Below are 16,818 nucleotides of genomic sequence, written 5' to 3'. Positions count from 1 at the left end.
ATTTCTTTGTTTACACTACTAATGAATCTGTTCGGGTGCTCGTTAATTACAACGAAACATTTATTATAGAATTATTAATGAGAATGCGTAGGATTTATTTTAATGATATGTTACCTTACTTGGTAGATACATTTGCTAAAGGGAAATTAACATTACATAGTTTAAATTTTCTTTTAATTAATCGTAATAAATCTGATTGAAGGTACAGTTATGCTTTGCTTTTATTTAAATATTCGGTTTATTTACCACTTATCGATGGTTGTAAATTACAGAGTGCAGCGCAAACTAATACAATTTGGTCTATTTTTTTTGAAAAATGCAAAGGTAAAACACCTTGCAGTATTCTGTAACATTTTAGTTTGTTTATGACCCTTTCTGCTTCTATTCTAACGGTGGCTATTCTTCTTGTTCGTGTTATGTAATTGTTGTTCATTGCGGGTGAAAGCTGGAAAATTTAATTTCACTTTGTAAAACCGATATGGATTCCAGTAGACCTGGGATCGAGCCAAAAAGTATTAACTACGTACTAAGTAATGACAAAAAGACAATAAGAACGACTAGAAATGGTGGTTTACTGTTTATCGTTCAACGTCGATTAATTTACAACGCGCTAAGGCTTAAACCTATTTAAATAATACAAGTTTAAGCAATTACATATAAATTTAACGTAGTATTTAGTTAATTAATAATTAAATAGCGACGAGAAACCATAATGGCAAAGTACACTTACCAATGCGTTTAGAGCCATGGCGACCGACCGGAAAAACAGGCCCTAAAACTAACCTCTGTACGTCTAGGTAATAGCAGGGAGCACTAAACCCTGGAGAGGTCCTGTGGGGTAGAATTGCTGTGAAACCGGCGATAGGAAGTTACCTCTTGCATCCCCAAATTCTCTTCCCCCGTTTTTCTGGTATAGGGACGGAAATCATAAATGCGCATGCTTGTAACGTCATCATTGTAGTTCCGTTAAAAGGGTAAAGGGGTAATCCATTTTTGACACGTTTCTAGATATCTCTTCGGTTTAGGAAAAGGCACAAATTTAATACCACTCATGAAACGTTCACTGTCGTATCTAGAATTACTTTCACATTCGTTAAAACAGCATTTTCTATGAAAAACCATTTTTAAACTTGCCACCGTCAGGGAGCACACCGTTTAAAAAGATTTCCGTAAGCCTCGCTCGTCTTTAATATTCTTTAAAATAGTACCCTTGCCTTATGTCCTGCCCTTCAGGCGCCTGCACTAGTATCGTGAATTAACACTAGGAACATAACGACGTAAGTTAAACAATAAAAAGTAATATAACAGTAGTCTTAACAGTTATACAAAAATATAATATAAGTAGGAAAAGTAAGATGTGTCAGGTTGTCAAGTGGATAAAGCTTGTTATCACACTTACCTCAGGCCTAGCTCTGTTGCTAACTAAGGGTAAAAAGTTTCTTCTGTTACAACTTGCAAGAAATCTAGATTATCTTGAATAGTAAAACCTCAGTCCGCCTTGACCTCATCCCCTGGCCGGAGAAAGCTATATAATCCACTGTCCAGGGTAATGAAATTATCACTAGCTCGCCCACCGTAGCATCGTGATACATGCAATATGTAACCTGATGGAGCTATTGTAATAAGTTTATTTGCAGTATGCTGGCTCTTATAGTTACTGTAGGTAATTGCCATTGGTCTTAACTTTCTCAGTCTTTGGGTAAATATTTCAGTGCAGTCGATAATGCAAGTAGTGTTAGGATAGTTGACTTTAAATGCGTGTGGAAGTGTACCTCTAATAGTTTCCCTAGGGAGCCAACATACCACATAAGTAATATGTTCATATAGGACATCAAGCCAAAATTTAAAAATACGTCCAGCGAGTGATCCCGAAATATGGAACCATCGCCCTAAAGCTTGGAAGAGCAAATTAAGCCTTAACTTCATTAAAACGAGAAGTAACTGATCCGCTATTTTTAAACCACACGTTAATTCTAAATTAAAATTCGTTATCATAGCTACTAAATAGTTGAACTTCAGAATATCTAAACCCGTAAAGAATTTACAATCCTTATTAGTTAACCTTTCTTCGCAGTCGTGCATATCCAGCTGTGTTCCAAAGCTGTGTTTCGAAGTGAAAAAACTTGGGTCTTTTTGCTTCATATACCCCTGCAGCACATGAAGTAATTTTAGGGTCGGGGTACGGTCGAAAAGTCGCTTTATAGTCGACGACCAAAACCAAATGCCGACCTAAACACGTCCGAACGTTTTCGACACTAAAAGCCGTAAATCCTTTTTTGGGTCTATTTATGGTTACCGACTTAAAATATACCTTACATTTAATTATTGGATTCGGCATTAACTTTATGAAACAGACCATATGTATTTATATAGGAAAAGGGGATATTTTAATTATTTTCTGACTATTTGATGATTTTCTGAGAAAATTGTTTATTGAATTTTATTTTTTCTTCAAACTTATTTGTATTCGAAAAACGTGGCCACTAATAATTAGATCAGATTTGGGTCGGAAATAAGCATTGATATAAAGTCGGCCCGACGTCGTTTTGGAGTCGGTTCTTAGGTCTATTAAAAGGCGATAAAGAGTCGACGTTCTGTTGTCGGCCGACCCTTTTACCCCTATCACATTTCGACCCTTAATCCAAAGGTCGGCCGACTTTAGTGTTTAGTACCATTTGCCGACGTCGGCCCGACTCAAATTTGCTACAGGGGTAGCTATGATCTAACAAAGTCAAGTCTTCCCATTGTGTTCCAATACTAGAAGTCTCTACTCTATCCTTACAGCTACATGGTTTTAATTCATTAGTATTGCTCTTCTTCGTAACACTTTCAGCGCTTTGTGAGCAAAACACGTTCGTTAATATTTCTTCAGATACATCCATACTACTTAAATTTGCACTTCAGGACTGGTATTGAAACTAGTTTCTTCTGACTGACTTGAATTAAAACTGAGTTCCCCCTGACAACTTAAATTAAGTTGGCCACTTTCATTCTCTTTGAAAGTATAATTCAAAACCACATCTGAAGTTGATTTGCTAGTACATTCGGACATGCTTAAGGATAAGACAGCTGCTTTTCTTTTGAGTAACCGTCTACCCGGAGCACATTTGAAATTGTGACCTAGGTTAATGCTAGGATACGGATGAGTCTTCGTTGGTCTCCCATCCACGAAATGAAGAGAGCATACCCATAGAAATAGAAATCAGACTAGAAGCACGATTGGATTGGGCGGGGACGTACCAGCTAGAAGGCTGCCATCAGAGTGGAATTGCAATAGTAGCGCCATCTCATAGAAACAATTTAAACTAAATAAGTAAATATGGTCCCGTGGAATAACATAAAACAGATCGTAGGCAACTGACATTATATTAAGTTATTTAAACAGCTTTAGGAAAATCATCAAAATTTCAAGAATCTACTATATACACGTAAACTACAGGTAAGCCACTTTTTAGAACATTTACTGCCCTTGAAATAAAATAAGCTTAGAAAGCTTGTGCCTTATTACTGTGCTTTTCATTTCCAGGTTTTTGTCACTGGCATATAACATTATTAGTTTTCTAATTAGACTGTTGCGGTGATGGCCCATTCCCAACTCAAAGTCAAACATATGGTCTTGAAGTTCACTGAAAATGTTAGTATCGACTAATTTTCGCATGACGGCTGTTTCGATAGCCAAATTAATGTTTTGACATTTCATGTCTACTGATACATTTTGCCGAATGCAAGATTCTGTCAAATTGCAAACTTGCAAAACACTTTGGGATGGATGGCGTAACCCACCATTATATTTCAGCTGGGTAAATCTGGAATTCCTCCTGAATGCATCATCGCGATCATTTGGCCGTGCTCCAAAGGAAGCTTCACAAATATCACAATTTAATTTACCATACAGCTTTGAAATTACAAAGCCTGAAATATAGTAAACTGCATTTTCATTAGATATTGAGGATTGTTCTTGAGTTATTGAAAATTCCGAAATTTCTTCAATGGATATAATTTCATTAGGAGCTTCATATTCTGATACATCTTGGTTGACAGAGTATCGACTGCTGCTACAAATATTAGGAATGACTGTCTCGTCTTGAGATGTTACATTGCCAGTTGATGAAGGAGTGAGACGAGCCACCAATGATTTACGATACGCAGTTGTAAATTGCCTAGTTGTGGGGTTGTTATTCCAACCGCCTTTCCTCCGGATAGTGTTGAAATACAACTCCTCATGGTCTTGGGAAAATTTATATGTCAGTAAGTACCTTTGAAATTGAGAAATTAATGTTAATTGGTTTTAATTTAAATTTTCATTTGGAACTTACTTCATAGGACGATTTGGCACGAGAAGGTATTTCTTGGTAATTTCAAGAATACTTGAAATCGATGTTGCCAACCCTAAAGGGCCAGTTTTTCGATTTCCTCTTACTAGTCGCGTTCCTTCGCTATCCTTCAATTGCAGAAGCAGGCTCTGGGTTTCTAGTAAATAGCCTTGAATACGTTGGAAAGAGGCCTCTCTTATTGGAGCTTTGTACCCTTTGGCGAATGGAGACCGAGAATTCAGTATATCACAACATCAATTTTTATATTAGGTAAGTAAGTTTTGATATTTCTTTGGTTTAAATTATTATTAGTGTTATAATCATTCTTTAATACCTGTCAATCGATTCAATCAGTAGCGGCACCAGGATTTTTGGGGAGGTAGGCCAACCATTTGAAGGCCCCACCAAAATTATGGACCCCCCCCCAACAATTTTTTCAAATCCGTCCACGTGGATTATTTAATTTTTTTGAAGCAAGTGGTGAAATGTTTGGGTTTAATTGGGTACGCCACGAAAAATTAGAGTTAATTATGAATTTAAACATTACTAAAAACTGAGTGTGTGTTTATCCTTTTTTTGTGTACCGATAACACTTAACAGATGAGTGGTTATTTACTTATTTCTACCACTGAATTCCAGTCTATCAAAATACATTCATTCCTTCGGTACTTCGCCTGTACATCCCTTACACCAGAACTTACAATTTTACGAAAATGAATGTACGTTAAGTAAGTTTAAGAACCATTAATTTGTAAAGATAAAATTAAAGATACAATTTGGATATAGTAGCGCTCGTGAAAAATTAAAACTAAAAAATAAACAACTGTCAAAGAAAAGTGACTCGTACCTTTGAAAGGAATAAAAACCGCAGTGTCGTTAAGCCAATCACCCGCGTTGAATATTGGAAAATTAATAAATAAATAAATTACAGAATTTTTTTATATTAAATAATTTGGAGGCCCATATATTAAATTTTGGAGGCCCCTTAATTAAGGCGACTTTTAGAGGCCCCTTAATTAAGGCGACTTTTAGAGGCCCCTTAATTAAGGCGACTTTCAAATCAAACGTGAGCACCCCTTGTGAGTAAGCATCAAAATCTAGCTTATAAGGTGTGGCAAATTGGGTGCTTCTCGCGTTGATTGGGTTTCGGAATCACGTGGTTATTAATTTATTAAACACGTGGTTTCGGGAAGCCAAAAGATATCAAACAACCCACCTTTCTTTTAAGTCCCCGGAAGGTGCTGCCACCTAGAAGCGCTTTTATAAGCATTTTTGTAAACCTTTTTTTACTTTTTTTTTGCTTTTTGTAACATAAGAAAAATCTACACTTAGGATTCTTACGTATCTCTCGACTTAGTTGACTTTGGTTATCAGGTAGCGAAAATCCCCCTCCCAATATTAAGAAACGCCATCTTCAGTGGATCGTGCCCAGTGGCGCCGCTACAGGCAAAGAGTATAAAAAATACGTAACCTAGAGATATAATGACGGTCGAAAGCAGTAAAGGAAGTTGTAGCAACCGGGGGGGAAGGCACTCAGTGAATTTGCACTTCAAATTTCGGTACCGCAGCGCCACTACGGCAGTTTTTAGTACAATAAATAATAATACCGGAGAAAAATGGCAGTTACGGTGTTGCGGAGGTGCAAAATTTGGCATTTTGGATATTTAATTGTCTAATATCTGTCAATTCAAAAAAGTGACAGTAATTGGTTACTGTTTCGTGATTTTTTTAGTTAGAATTTGTGGATTCGTTGTTTCGGTGTTTATTTTCAAAAATTGAAGAATAAGGCGTTTGTTTTCTAACCTTGCCAAGTCCTAAAGGTAGCCAAGTTCTAAAGGTAGCCAAGTCCTTAAGGAATTTTCAAGAATGTTGAACTAAATCAAAATGATTGCCACTTAAAACTGCCGTAGTGGCGCTGCGGTACCGAAATTTGAAGTGCAAATTCACTGAGTGCCTTCCCCCCGGTTGCTACAACTTCCTTTACTGCTTTCGGCCGTCATTATATCTCTAGGTTACGTAGTTTTTATAGTCTTTGCTACAGGTAGGCTGGCATAGGCTGTAGCCTATGTTGAGAATTCGAGGGGCCTCAAAATACACAAAAAAGGTCTCAAAATTCCGAAAAAGGAGGCCTAAAAATATCCAATTCGAAATACCCAAAAAAGGTCCAAAACCACCTAAAAATAAGGCATCGAAATACCAAAAAAAAGAAAGCATGAAAATACCAAAAAAAAGAAAGCATGAAAATACCCAAAAAAAGAATTCCTGAAAATACTTAAAGGCCTCTAAACACCCAAAAAATGCCTCAATGTACCCAAAAATGAGGCCTCAAACTACCCGTAAAACCCCCAAAAAAGAGGCTTCAATAAGACATGGGGGGCCTCCCATTTCCAAGCCTATGTGGGAATAAATCTTAGCGGCGCCACTGATCGTGCCAATGAAATCGATTCAGCGATCTTTGGCCGCGTCGAAATATTTAAATATTTACACGATTTGTGTACTAATCTTGGCAACGTTCCCGTTGAGTTACTTTCCATACTTGATACGTGAAAAGAGGTAGTGGTTTTTCGTAATCGGGAAACCCTAGAACAGTCCGGCTGTTTATTGGATATTCAACATTTTTTAAAGACGGGGGCCTTGATAACAGCATTCCCTGGTAAACTGCCGCTGGATATAGTTGTCGTTTTCGAGAGGCCTCCAAAATAAGCTTAGCTTCGCCTTTTAAAGTAAGTCTTTATATCGTTAAGAGTCTAAATACAGTAACTACAAATTGATAAAGTTTCATTTTTATTATGTTAATGCGAAATTATATAGATATATTTTTAAGGTATGAATTATTACCCTGGTGCCTAAAGTTTTAGCTCAGCTGATTATTACTATTATTATTATTCTTATTATTATTATTCTTATTATTATTATTATTAATATTTTTTTTATTAAATGGACGTTTTTAATATTTAAATATCTTCCCATTTAAGTATTTAAATATCTTCCCATTTAAGTATTAAAATATCTTCCCATTTAAATATTTAAATATCTTCCCATTTTAATATTTAAATATCGTCCCATTTTAATATTTAAATATCGTCTCATTTAAATATTTAAATACTTTCCCATTTTCATATTTAAATACCTTTCCATTTTCATATTTAAATACCTTTCCATTTTCATATTTAAATACCTTTCCATTTTCATATTTAAATACCTTTCCATTTTCATATTTAAATACCTTTCCATTTTGATATTTAGATATCTTTACATTTTGATATTTAGATATCTTTACATTTTGATATTTAAATATATTTACATTTTGATATTTAAATATCTTTACATTTTCATATTTAAATATCTTCCCATTTTAATATTTAAATATCTTCCCATTTTAATATTTAAATATCTTCCCATTTTAATATTTAAATACCTTCCCATTTTAATATTTAAATACCTTCCCATTTGGATATTTAAATACCTTCCCATTTGGATATTTAAATATCTTTACATTTTGATATTTAAATATCTTTACATTTTGATATTTAAATATCTTTACATTTTCATATTTAAATATCTTTACATTTTCATATTTAAATATCTTTACATTTTCATATTTAAATATCTTTACATTTTCATATTTAAATATCTTTACATTTTCATATTTAAATATCTTTACATTTTCATATTTAAATATCTTCCCATTTTATTAATTTTTATTAAAATTATCGATAGCAAAATTATGAATTCTACAATTATTCAAAGTGGTCATTTTTATTTAAAGCAAGTGTTGGCTTTTCGACATATGCTGATAACGTCGAAATCAAAACCAGAGACATCTACATTTGTTTGCAAATAACTTTAAATACAGTAATTTTTTACAAAATATTTTATATGGGATATATAATTTAGGTTTAAAGTCCACTATGTAGAGTATAAGTTGTCTAATTATCATACTCAACAATGGTTACCTGACGACCTTATTTTTTATCTATTTTGAATTTTAGATTCCTTTGCCATTATTAGTGGGCTCTCCTGTAAAGTCTTTTGTTCCCAGTTATCAGTTTCTAATAACGAGGGACTTATCATAATGCACGTGGCAATGATAGAGCCGGCAATTGCTTTAAATTTAAAGTTTAATTGAAAATAGTGACCTATTTCATTTATTATAACATCGTATTTTTAATTTTAATTGAGATTTATTATTCTGATGAAATATTTTTTCTGATTTTTCTTATATCCTTTCCTGAAATTTTAACCTTTTTTAAGGTTTCTCTAAAGTTTCTGACTTTTTACTGAGCTTTTAGGCTGTATTAAAATTTCATAATTTTTTCAATCTTGAAAGGTAGTAGACAGACAGTTGAAGCTTCCCCTTAAAAATGCGAACGGGAATACTTGTAGGAGCGTAGATTGTACGCAACAAAGCTACGTCTACAAGTTTTTATCGCTAGCTTAACCTGTCGATTGTAGCAGCCCTTTCATTCGATATATTGAATTAAGAGGTTAAGCCATCGCCCGAAAACGTGTAGAAGTGTCGACGTAGCTTTTTGTGTACAGCCTGCACCCTTAACACGTTTTCTTGCGCTGGCTTAGATTGTTTATTATTTTATTTATTGAATGATTATTCGAAAATGGCAGGAGCCTTGCTTGACGAAGACGAGCGGATTATTTTATTTCTTTATTTCAATTTTTAATGGCGGTATTTTCAATCCAAAAAGCCCAAAAAAAAAACACAAGCAGGAAAAGCCCAATTTCCCGCCAACAGCCAACTCTTTTATATCCAGCCAATTTTCTAGAAAATAAACCCAATTGGCTGCTTTCCAGCCTAATATGGTACCCCTGGTAACGGCTAAGGCAAACGGTATTGGTTTCCCCTCATCGTTATCGGTAAATTTGACTTTATAAATAATGAGACTGGAATTTTGCATCGTTTGCTTATATTTTGTTTATTTAAGAAAAAACGTTCTTATGCCTTTTTAATTTAACTGTAGCAGACGTTAGATCATAGGCGCTACCTCTAATAAACTAGCGCCGTTACGCCACCTAGACTCGTTTTGGTCGCGAATAGATTTCGGCTCTAAGCCAGTCCTTCAAAACAATTATTGAAAGTCTACAATATTGTTTCTTAAAGGGAGTATAATCTTTTCAGGAATTTGGGGCGATACATAATTCCCTCCCCACGTTTTTCTAACCACCTGTTTTACGTAGTGTGAATTAGTGTTTTTTTGGTATTATCCCACTAATAGTATCCAAGCTTTGGTAGTGCGTTAATTTATCATATCTACTAGAAAGCCTTTCGTGAATCTCAAACCACGTACCTCATTATTAATAAATTATATTTGAATAAATATCCAAACTATAATGAAAATTATTAATTGATAACTCGAATATTGTTGTTTATATGTTCGTTAAGGGTGTATTTAAAAAATAAACACTAAATATGAAACAATAAAGGTTTCAAGTGAAGAATCCTCTTCAGAGCGGGCACGCTTCTTTTCGCGTTCGCCAAAGACTGACGCGGCACCTAGCGGTAAACTCAGTTACAACTCAAATGAGGTAAAACGATTTTGGCTGCTCGTTGGTTAGGTTTTCAATTAATTACTGTCATGGCACCTGGTAATAGATATTTCTATGTTCCAAAGTGTAATTCTAGATTATTATATTTATTATTAATAGTTCTGATATGTACCAACAGATGGCAATAGGTTCCCATAGATAATTTATAATAATTATTTAATATTTACCAAAATTTTATTTATGGAACATTATCGCCCTCTTTCAGTAAGAGTATTGGAAATAGGGTTTTATTTATGACTCAGTCTTCACGGGATTTTAGTTCTAGCTGGGGCCCGCGGCCGAAACAGTCTTCACGGGATTTTAGTTCTAGCTGGGTCCCGCGGCCGTAACAGTCTTCACGGGATTTTAGTTCTAGCTGGGTCCCGCGGCCGAAACAGTCTTCACGGGATTTTAGTTCTAGCTGGGTCCCGCGGCCGAAACAGTCTTCACGGGATTTTAGTTCTAGCTGGGGCCCGGCCGAAACAGTCTTCACGGGATTTTAGTTCTAGCTGGGGCCCGCGGCCGAAACAGTCTTCACGGGATTTTAGTTCTAGCTGGGGCCCGCGGCCGAAACAGTCTTCACGGGATTTTAGTTCTAGCTGGGGCCCGGCCGAAACAGTCTTCACGGGATTTTAGTTCTAGCTGGGGCCCGCGGCCGTAACAGTCTTCACGGGATTTTAGTTCTAGCTGGGTCCCGCGGCCGTAACAGTCTTCACGGGATTTTAGTTCTAGCTGGGTCCCGCGGCCGAAACAGTCTTCACGGGATTTTAGTTCTAGCTGGGTCCCGCAGCCGTAACAGTCTTCACGGGATTTTAGTTCTAGCTGGGGCCCCGCCGAAACAGTCTTCACGGGATTTTAGTTCTAGCTGGGTCCCGCGGCCGAAACAGTCTTCACGGGATTTTAGTTCTAGCTGGGGTTCGGTCGAAACAGTCTTCACGGGATTTTAGTTCTAGCTGGGGCCCGGCCGAAACAGTCTTCACGGGATTTTAGTTCTAGCTGGGGCCCGGCTGAAACAGTCTTCACGGGATTTTAGTTCTAGCTGGGGCCCGCGGCCGTAACAGTCTTCACGGGATTTTAGTTCTAGCTGGGTCCCGCGGCCGAAACAGTCTTCACGGGATTTTAGTTCTAGCTGGGTCCCGCGGCCGAAACAGTCTTCACGGGATTTTAGTTCTAGCTGGGTCCCGCGGCCGAAACAGTCTTCACGGGATTTTAGTTCTAGCTGGGTCCCGCGGCCGAAACAGTCTTCACGGGATTTTAGTTCTAGCTGGGGCCCGGCTGAAACAGTCTTCACGGGATTTTAGTTCTAGTAACAACGTAACTTTATATTCGAAATTAATTGCATTCGAAATCTGCAACTCACAAGGAGGGTTCAAGTATGTATGTCTCTTAGGGAATCATTCTACTGATAGCTATTCAGGAAGTGACGCCATTAGACGAAAAAAGCTCCGCATAGCTACATGTAAGTGCCTACCAGATAAAAAATTGCATCTAAGGTGTAGGAACCAGGAAGCAGTGGCGGTGCCAGGAATTTTCGCGACGGTAGGCAAACCAAATAAATGGGCCCCCGACCCGGGACCCCCCTTTTCTCAACGAAATACTTCAATAAAATAAAGTAGTGATGTACATGACGAACAAAAAAGTTCTAACAACAGTAAAACAAGTCCAAATATAACAGAACCGGTTTTATTTACTAGGAGATCATTGTTATTTATAAATAATTTTATTTCTTGGGACAATTTTGAGACCCTTTCTAAATCAATTTGGGGCCCCTTATAGGCTGATTTTGGGGCTCCTCAAAATTTTAAGGTAGGCAGTGGCCTACCCCCTAGCGCCGCCACTGCCAGGAAGTCATACTTATGGAATAGTGTTGCCAGAATCTTTTTAAGGAGAGGCTAGCGCAACCAGTTCGTCATAAGTGTAGTCTGTTCTTGCTGGGGCAAAGCAAGTACAAATAGAGGAAAATATCCCATGTCTCATCGCGCCATCTATTTACCGCTAGTGGAAATAAAAAATTGATATCTATAGCGTTATTTATAATAATAAGTTATTAGAAATAATTTACCAGACAAAATAATGAAATATTTACCTTAAGTTTATTTATTTTATTCAATTTCTTTTGCATATTTTGGTGTACTCTCATAGATGGCGTCGAACATCGCAATGATATAATTTAATTTGGTTTTTAATACAAGAATATTATTATGAATAAAATGTTTCTCATAAATGAAAAAAATTATACAATTTCTTATACATAGTTTCGTGTACCTGTATAGATGGTGCCAATTAATGCCACGAGATTTTTAAATTCGATTTTAATAGTAAGGTATTATTAGAAATAATTTAGAAGACAAAATAATGATTTTGTTGCCATAGTTTCTGGTTAATATAATATCTTATATACAAAGTGTTTGAAATTGATCGATACAAGCGTTTTACGCAAAAACTGTGTATTGTAGAAGTACGAAATTTCAAGGGCGTATTTAATGACTAGTAATCGTTTTAAATTTTAATTTTCACGTAAATCGGGGAATTTTTCATGGTTTTGCCCAACATTATTTTTCACCAGTAGGTTGCAGACAAAATTTTGAAAGTGAAAGAGTAGGCTCTGAAAGGTTAAAATAAATTTGGTGTGGTAAAAATCCGCCGGTTTTTAACTGAAATGAGGCAATGAAAAAAATTAAGTTGGTCGTTGGAGGCAATAGCTTTTTATTCCATTTCATTTATTTTAATCAAAAATTGGCGAAAAAAAATTACATTTGACATTTTTAAATGAAATGAAGAATAATTAAGCGTAGACCTAAAGGCATCGGTTTTTTTTACTTACGTTTAGTCTTAAAAAAACTGCCATTTAGTATTTAAAGCTGCACCACTACGAAAGCAAATCATGATTCGAAATTATCAATTCAAGTTAAGTATGCCTCGTTATAATTAGGAGCAGCGCACCCATATGTTTGAACTATTTCTAGTGCTTGTAGGTGATCGGTACACCCGTACAGTAAGCCAGTTATTTAGACATCGTTTTCCCAACTCTAGCTCTAGTAACACAACTGTTCTCAGAGTCAAAAGAGACTTAAACAATTTTGGCAAAATCAATCCGAGGTTCCGCGGATAAGACAAAAACAACTTTGACTTAGAAGACGTGGTCCTTGCGTAATTCGTTGCATATCCTCAGAATTGCTAATAGCTACGTCTGGAGTTTCTAAACAGTCACCTTGATCATCCTTACCGATGGAGACATTGCATATCCTCGATCGAGCGTCAGAATTGCTGGAGTTTCTAAACAGTCACCTTGATCATCCTTACCGATGGAGACATTGCATATCCTCGATCGAGCGTCAGAATTGCTGGAGTTTCTAAACAGTCACCTTGATCATCCTTACCGATGGAGACATTGCATATCCTCGATCGAGCGTCAGAATTGCTGGAGTTTCTAAACAGTCACCTTGATCATCCTTACCGATGGAGACATGCAGCGGCGATACGTTTTCTGCAACTGGGTTAACATCATGGTTATGATGGCTTTGGTTTCAGCATGACGGAGCGCCAGCTCCCCAGCACCGTGATATTGAAGAGTACCGCCTGTGGCCACCGTTCAAGAGTCACTCCAGAAAAAGACTGTTCGAAATCTCAGCTGACGGTGGTATCATTGAAGCACATTTCTAAACTAATTTTGTTTTTGGAAATTCCAAGTGGTTAATTCCAACATTTTTGTCAATTTTAGATTAAATTAAATGGAATAAAAAGATTTTACCTCTTACGACCAAATTGTTTTTTTCATGACCTGATATTTCAGTGAGAAATAGGCGGATTTTTACCACAACAAGTTTATTCCAACCTTTCAGCGTGCTCTTTCTATTTCCCATTAAACTTTGTCTGCAACCTACCGGTGAAAAATAATTTATTCGAAAACCATGAAAAATTCTCCGATTTTCGTGAAAATAAAAATTTAAAACGATTGCTAGTCATCGAATACCCCCTGAAAATTTCGTAATACTGCAATACATAGTTTTTGCGTAAAACGCAAGTATCGATCAATTTCAAACATCCTGTATATAAAAAAAATTATTAAACAGAAATTATGGCAACAAAATCATAGTTTTGTCTTAATTATTTCTAATAATACCTTACTATTAAAACCAAACTTAAAAAATCTCATTGCATTATTTGGTGCCATCTATACAGACACACCAATCTATGTATAAGTAATTAGTTTATGGTACTTTATCGATCTCTTTAAAACACCCTATTTAGTTTGGGTACCAGTATAGATGGGGCTAAGCAGCACAGTGATATTTTATCTTCACGAGAAACTGACGAACGAGTCGCACAAAGATACTGCGAGTGCTCTGAAATATCAATGACAAGATCCTTATGTTGCAGTTATAGTTAGTGGCTGTCAGGAATCCCCGCTGCTCCATGGAAAACAGCCCATAGGAATGCATTTTATGGGCCGGTACGATGGGAGCAGTACCGGATTTACTGAAGGTGGGGCCCTAGGCAGATTTTGATGGGGGCTTATGTAAGAAAAGCATAAAAACGCAAAACTCGCGTGTCCCGAAGAAAAATCCATTGATTTCGTCAGTTGGTGGGGCCCCATAGGCCAGTGCCTACTAGGCCTAGTCCTTAACCCGACACTGGATGGGGGCCCAGCGCCTGGCCCTTAAAGAATATCTCTTCTTTGGAGACTTTAATTAGACCCAAATTGTCTTTGCCCTGTTAGCTGTTACGCGAGTAATTCCGAGAACTACCGAACCAAAGAAATCGCAATGTTCAGGTGAAATATAATTTTTATTTTTCCAGAACCATAACCGTATACGATGACCTCGCAACAGAATGGACAACCGAGACTGTACTACCAAGTCATCAACGGACACAAAATGCCAGCCTCCTTCTCTGCGGAGGCCATCAAATCCGCCTTGGATCACAAAGTTCAAGACGACGACATCGTGCTCTGTACCTTCCCCAAAGCGGGAACCAACTGGACGCAACAAATTGTGAGCTTGCTTCGCAACCAAGGTCAGCCTATAACGGGTGGCCTCAACCTCATTTACGCCTGTCCCTTTCTCGAAATGATTGGTGCCGACGCCCTAGAAAAATCCAAGCAGAAACCTCCGAGATTTTACAAAGTCCACTTCGACTACCACACCGTGGACCACAACCCGAAAGCCAAGTACATAGCAGTGGTGCGTAACCCCAAAGACTGTCTAATCTCAATGTACTACTTTCTTAACAACGACGTCCACGCTTACCAAAGCGGTAAGTTGGAGTCGTTCTTCGAATCCTACATCAACGGTAATATTTCCTATGGTTGCTATTTTGACTTTGTCCTCTCATGGTACGACCACCGCAACGATGACAACGTGTTATTTCTCTATTACGAGAACATGAAAGAAGACATCAGAGGAAATATCCGGAAAATAGCCCGCTTTCTGGGTGAGGAATCCGTCGAATTGGTGCGAGATGACAAAATACTCGAAGACATCGTCCATTACAGCAGCGTAGAATACATGAAGGATCATTTTAGCGACAAAATGGACTCTGTTTATCGAGAATTAGGGTTTTCCGGGGCCAATTTGGACTCGATGGACTTACCATGCGGACTCAAGTACTCTTTGCAAAAGCTTAAGGGAAGGCCCATGACTGACGGCGGAAAAGTTGGACTGGTTCGAAAAGGAGTGGTTGGTGACGGAAAAGTCACTCTGACTTCTGAAATGAACGCCGAAATGGACGAACTAATTGAAAAACGGCTGGCTGGTACCGAAATGTACGATTATTGGAAGAAAATTAATTGTATTTAGGTCTACGACTAGCTTGTAGGAGTGTAAGTGCTGCACCGGGACTGTGTAGTGTATATTGTTGTACCCTAGCGTAGATTACGTAATTTTTTTTGAGAATATATGCAGTTAAATCATTTAAAGCATATAAACTTTAAACTTTGAAGTTAAGTTGGAATTATGAATACTACACTGGGACTATTTAGTGTACCCTAGTGTATGTTAGTGTAAGTAATTATTAAGCATATCCAGTTTAATCATTTAATAACATATTAAATTTTAAACTAACTTTGAAGTTAACTGGGAATTATAAATGCTACACTGGGACTATTTAGTGTACCCTAGTGGATGTTAGTGTAAGTAATTGTTCAGCATGTGCAGTTTTAGCACTTGATTACATTTTAGAATCGGTTTGAAGTGAAATGGGAATACTGATAACTACGCTGGGACTGACAGGTATATATTTTGTGTGCATTAACTACAGTAGATAATGCTTTAGAACAGTTCTGTTGCACACTCAGTGCCATACTTTGGCTCTGGTGCAAATCTGGAACGACAAATTTTCGCAGGTTTCTACCTTTAAAATCTAAAAAATTTATATTTACACTATTTGTGATACCGAAGCATCATTTTGGTACAAAAATGCAATTCTGGTGTTGCACTAATGTGCACGTTTCTAACATTCTTTGTAATAAATTTTAATACTATTTGGATTTTGTGATATCGCAGTGTCGTATTATTGGAAAAATCTAATCTCTACACAATATCGGCATAAACTGCCGATATCCGCCACTAGGATCGCTGCATATAAAAATATCAATTTTAAAACAATTTTCCTTTCCCAAAGTAGCTTCAAAAAGATCAGCCCATCGATAGTCTAAAAACTGCCGTTATAAAATAATTCTTATAAAAATGGCATAAAGAACCCGAGCTTAAGTTAAAGTCGCTATTTCCGAAAGGGCCCTTCGTGAAAATCCCATATTTTAGCTCCATTTCCTTCCGTTCTACAACTTAGACCTGCTTTTTTGTCACTTTACTTAAGCCTTGGTCGCTATCTCTTGTGGGGGCGTGCGTGGGAGAGCGGAGGGGGAGGATTTTACGCCGCCGCTATTAAATTCGATAAACTCTCCGCGCGCTTGCGCCGCCGTCGTCATGACGACACCCGCTTACGTAGAAATGAACTCAACCCC

The 16,818-nt window shown here is 37.1% G+C and overlaps 1 protein-coding gene across 2 annotated transcripts; it reads left to right on the top strand.

Moving 5' to 3' along the window:
- The first annotated feature begins 6,858 nt into the window (after window positions 1-6,858).
- LOC149958619 (sulfotransferase 2A1-like) lies at window positions 6,859-16,341 on the top strand. Of its 2 annotated transcripts, XR_016478320.1 has the most exons (3): window positions 6,859-7,036; window positions 14,655-15,879; window positions 16,010-16,341. XR_016478320.1 is itself a non-coding variant. In XM_090164984.1 (2 exons), the coding sequence occupies exon 2, from the start codon at window positions 14,672-14,674 to the stop codon at window positions 15,650-15,652; it is 981 nt and encodes a 326-aa protein (XP_090021110.1). In that variant the 5' UTR covers window positions 6,859-7,036; window positions 14,655-14,671; the 3' UTR covers window positions 15,653-16,341. The 2 variants fall into 2 exon arrangements, 1 of the variants encoding a protein (XP_090021110.1); XM_090164984.1 differs by having other exon boundaries at window positions 14,655-16,341.
- The last annotated feature ends 477 nt before the right edge of the window (window positions 16,342-16,818 follow it).

Source organism: Leiobunum rupestre, chromosome 2 (genome assembly GCF_980474605.1).
Source record: "Leiobunum rupestre chromosome 2, qqLeiRupe1.1.hap1, whole genome shotgun sequence".
In the NCBI taxonomy this organism is placed as follows: Eukaryota; Metazoa; Arthropoda; class Arachnida; order Opiliones; family Sclerosomatidae; genus Leiobunum; species Leiobunum rupestre.
The sequence above is the reverse complement of the archived record's forward strand: the minus strand, read 5'-3'. Positions and strand labels throughout refer to the sequence as shown.

What these genes read in the sequence shown, in the direction of transcription:
- LOC149958619 (XM_090164984.1), top strand. Translation starts at nt 14,672, where the DNA reads ATGACCTCGCAACAGAATGGACAACCGAGACTGTACTACCAAGTCATC.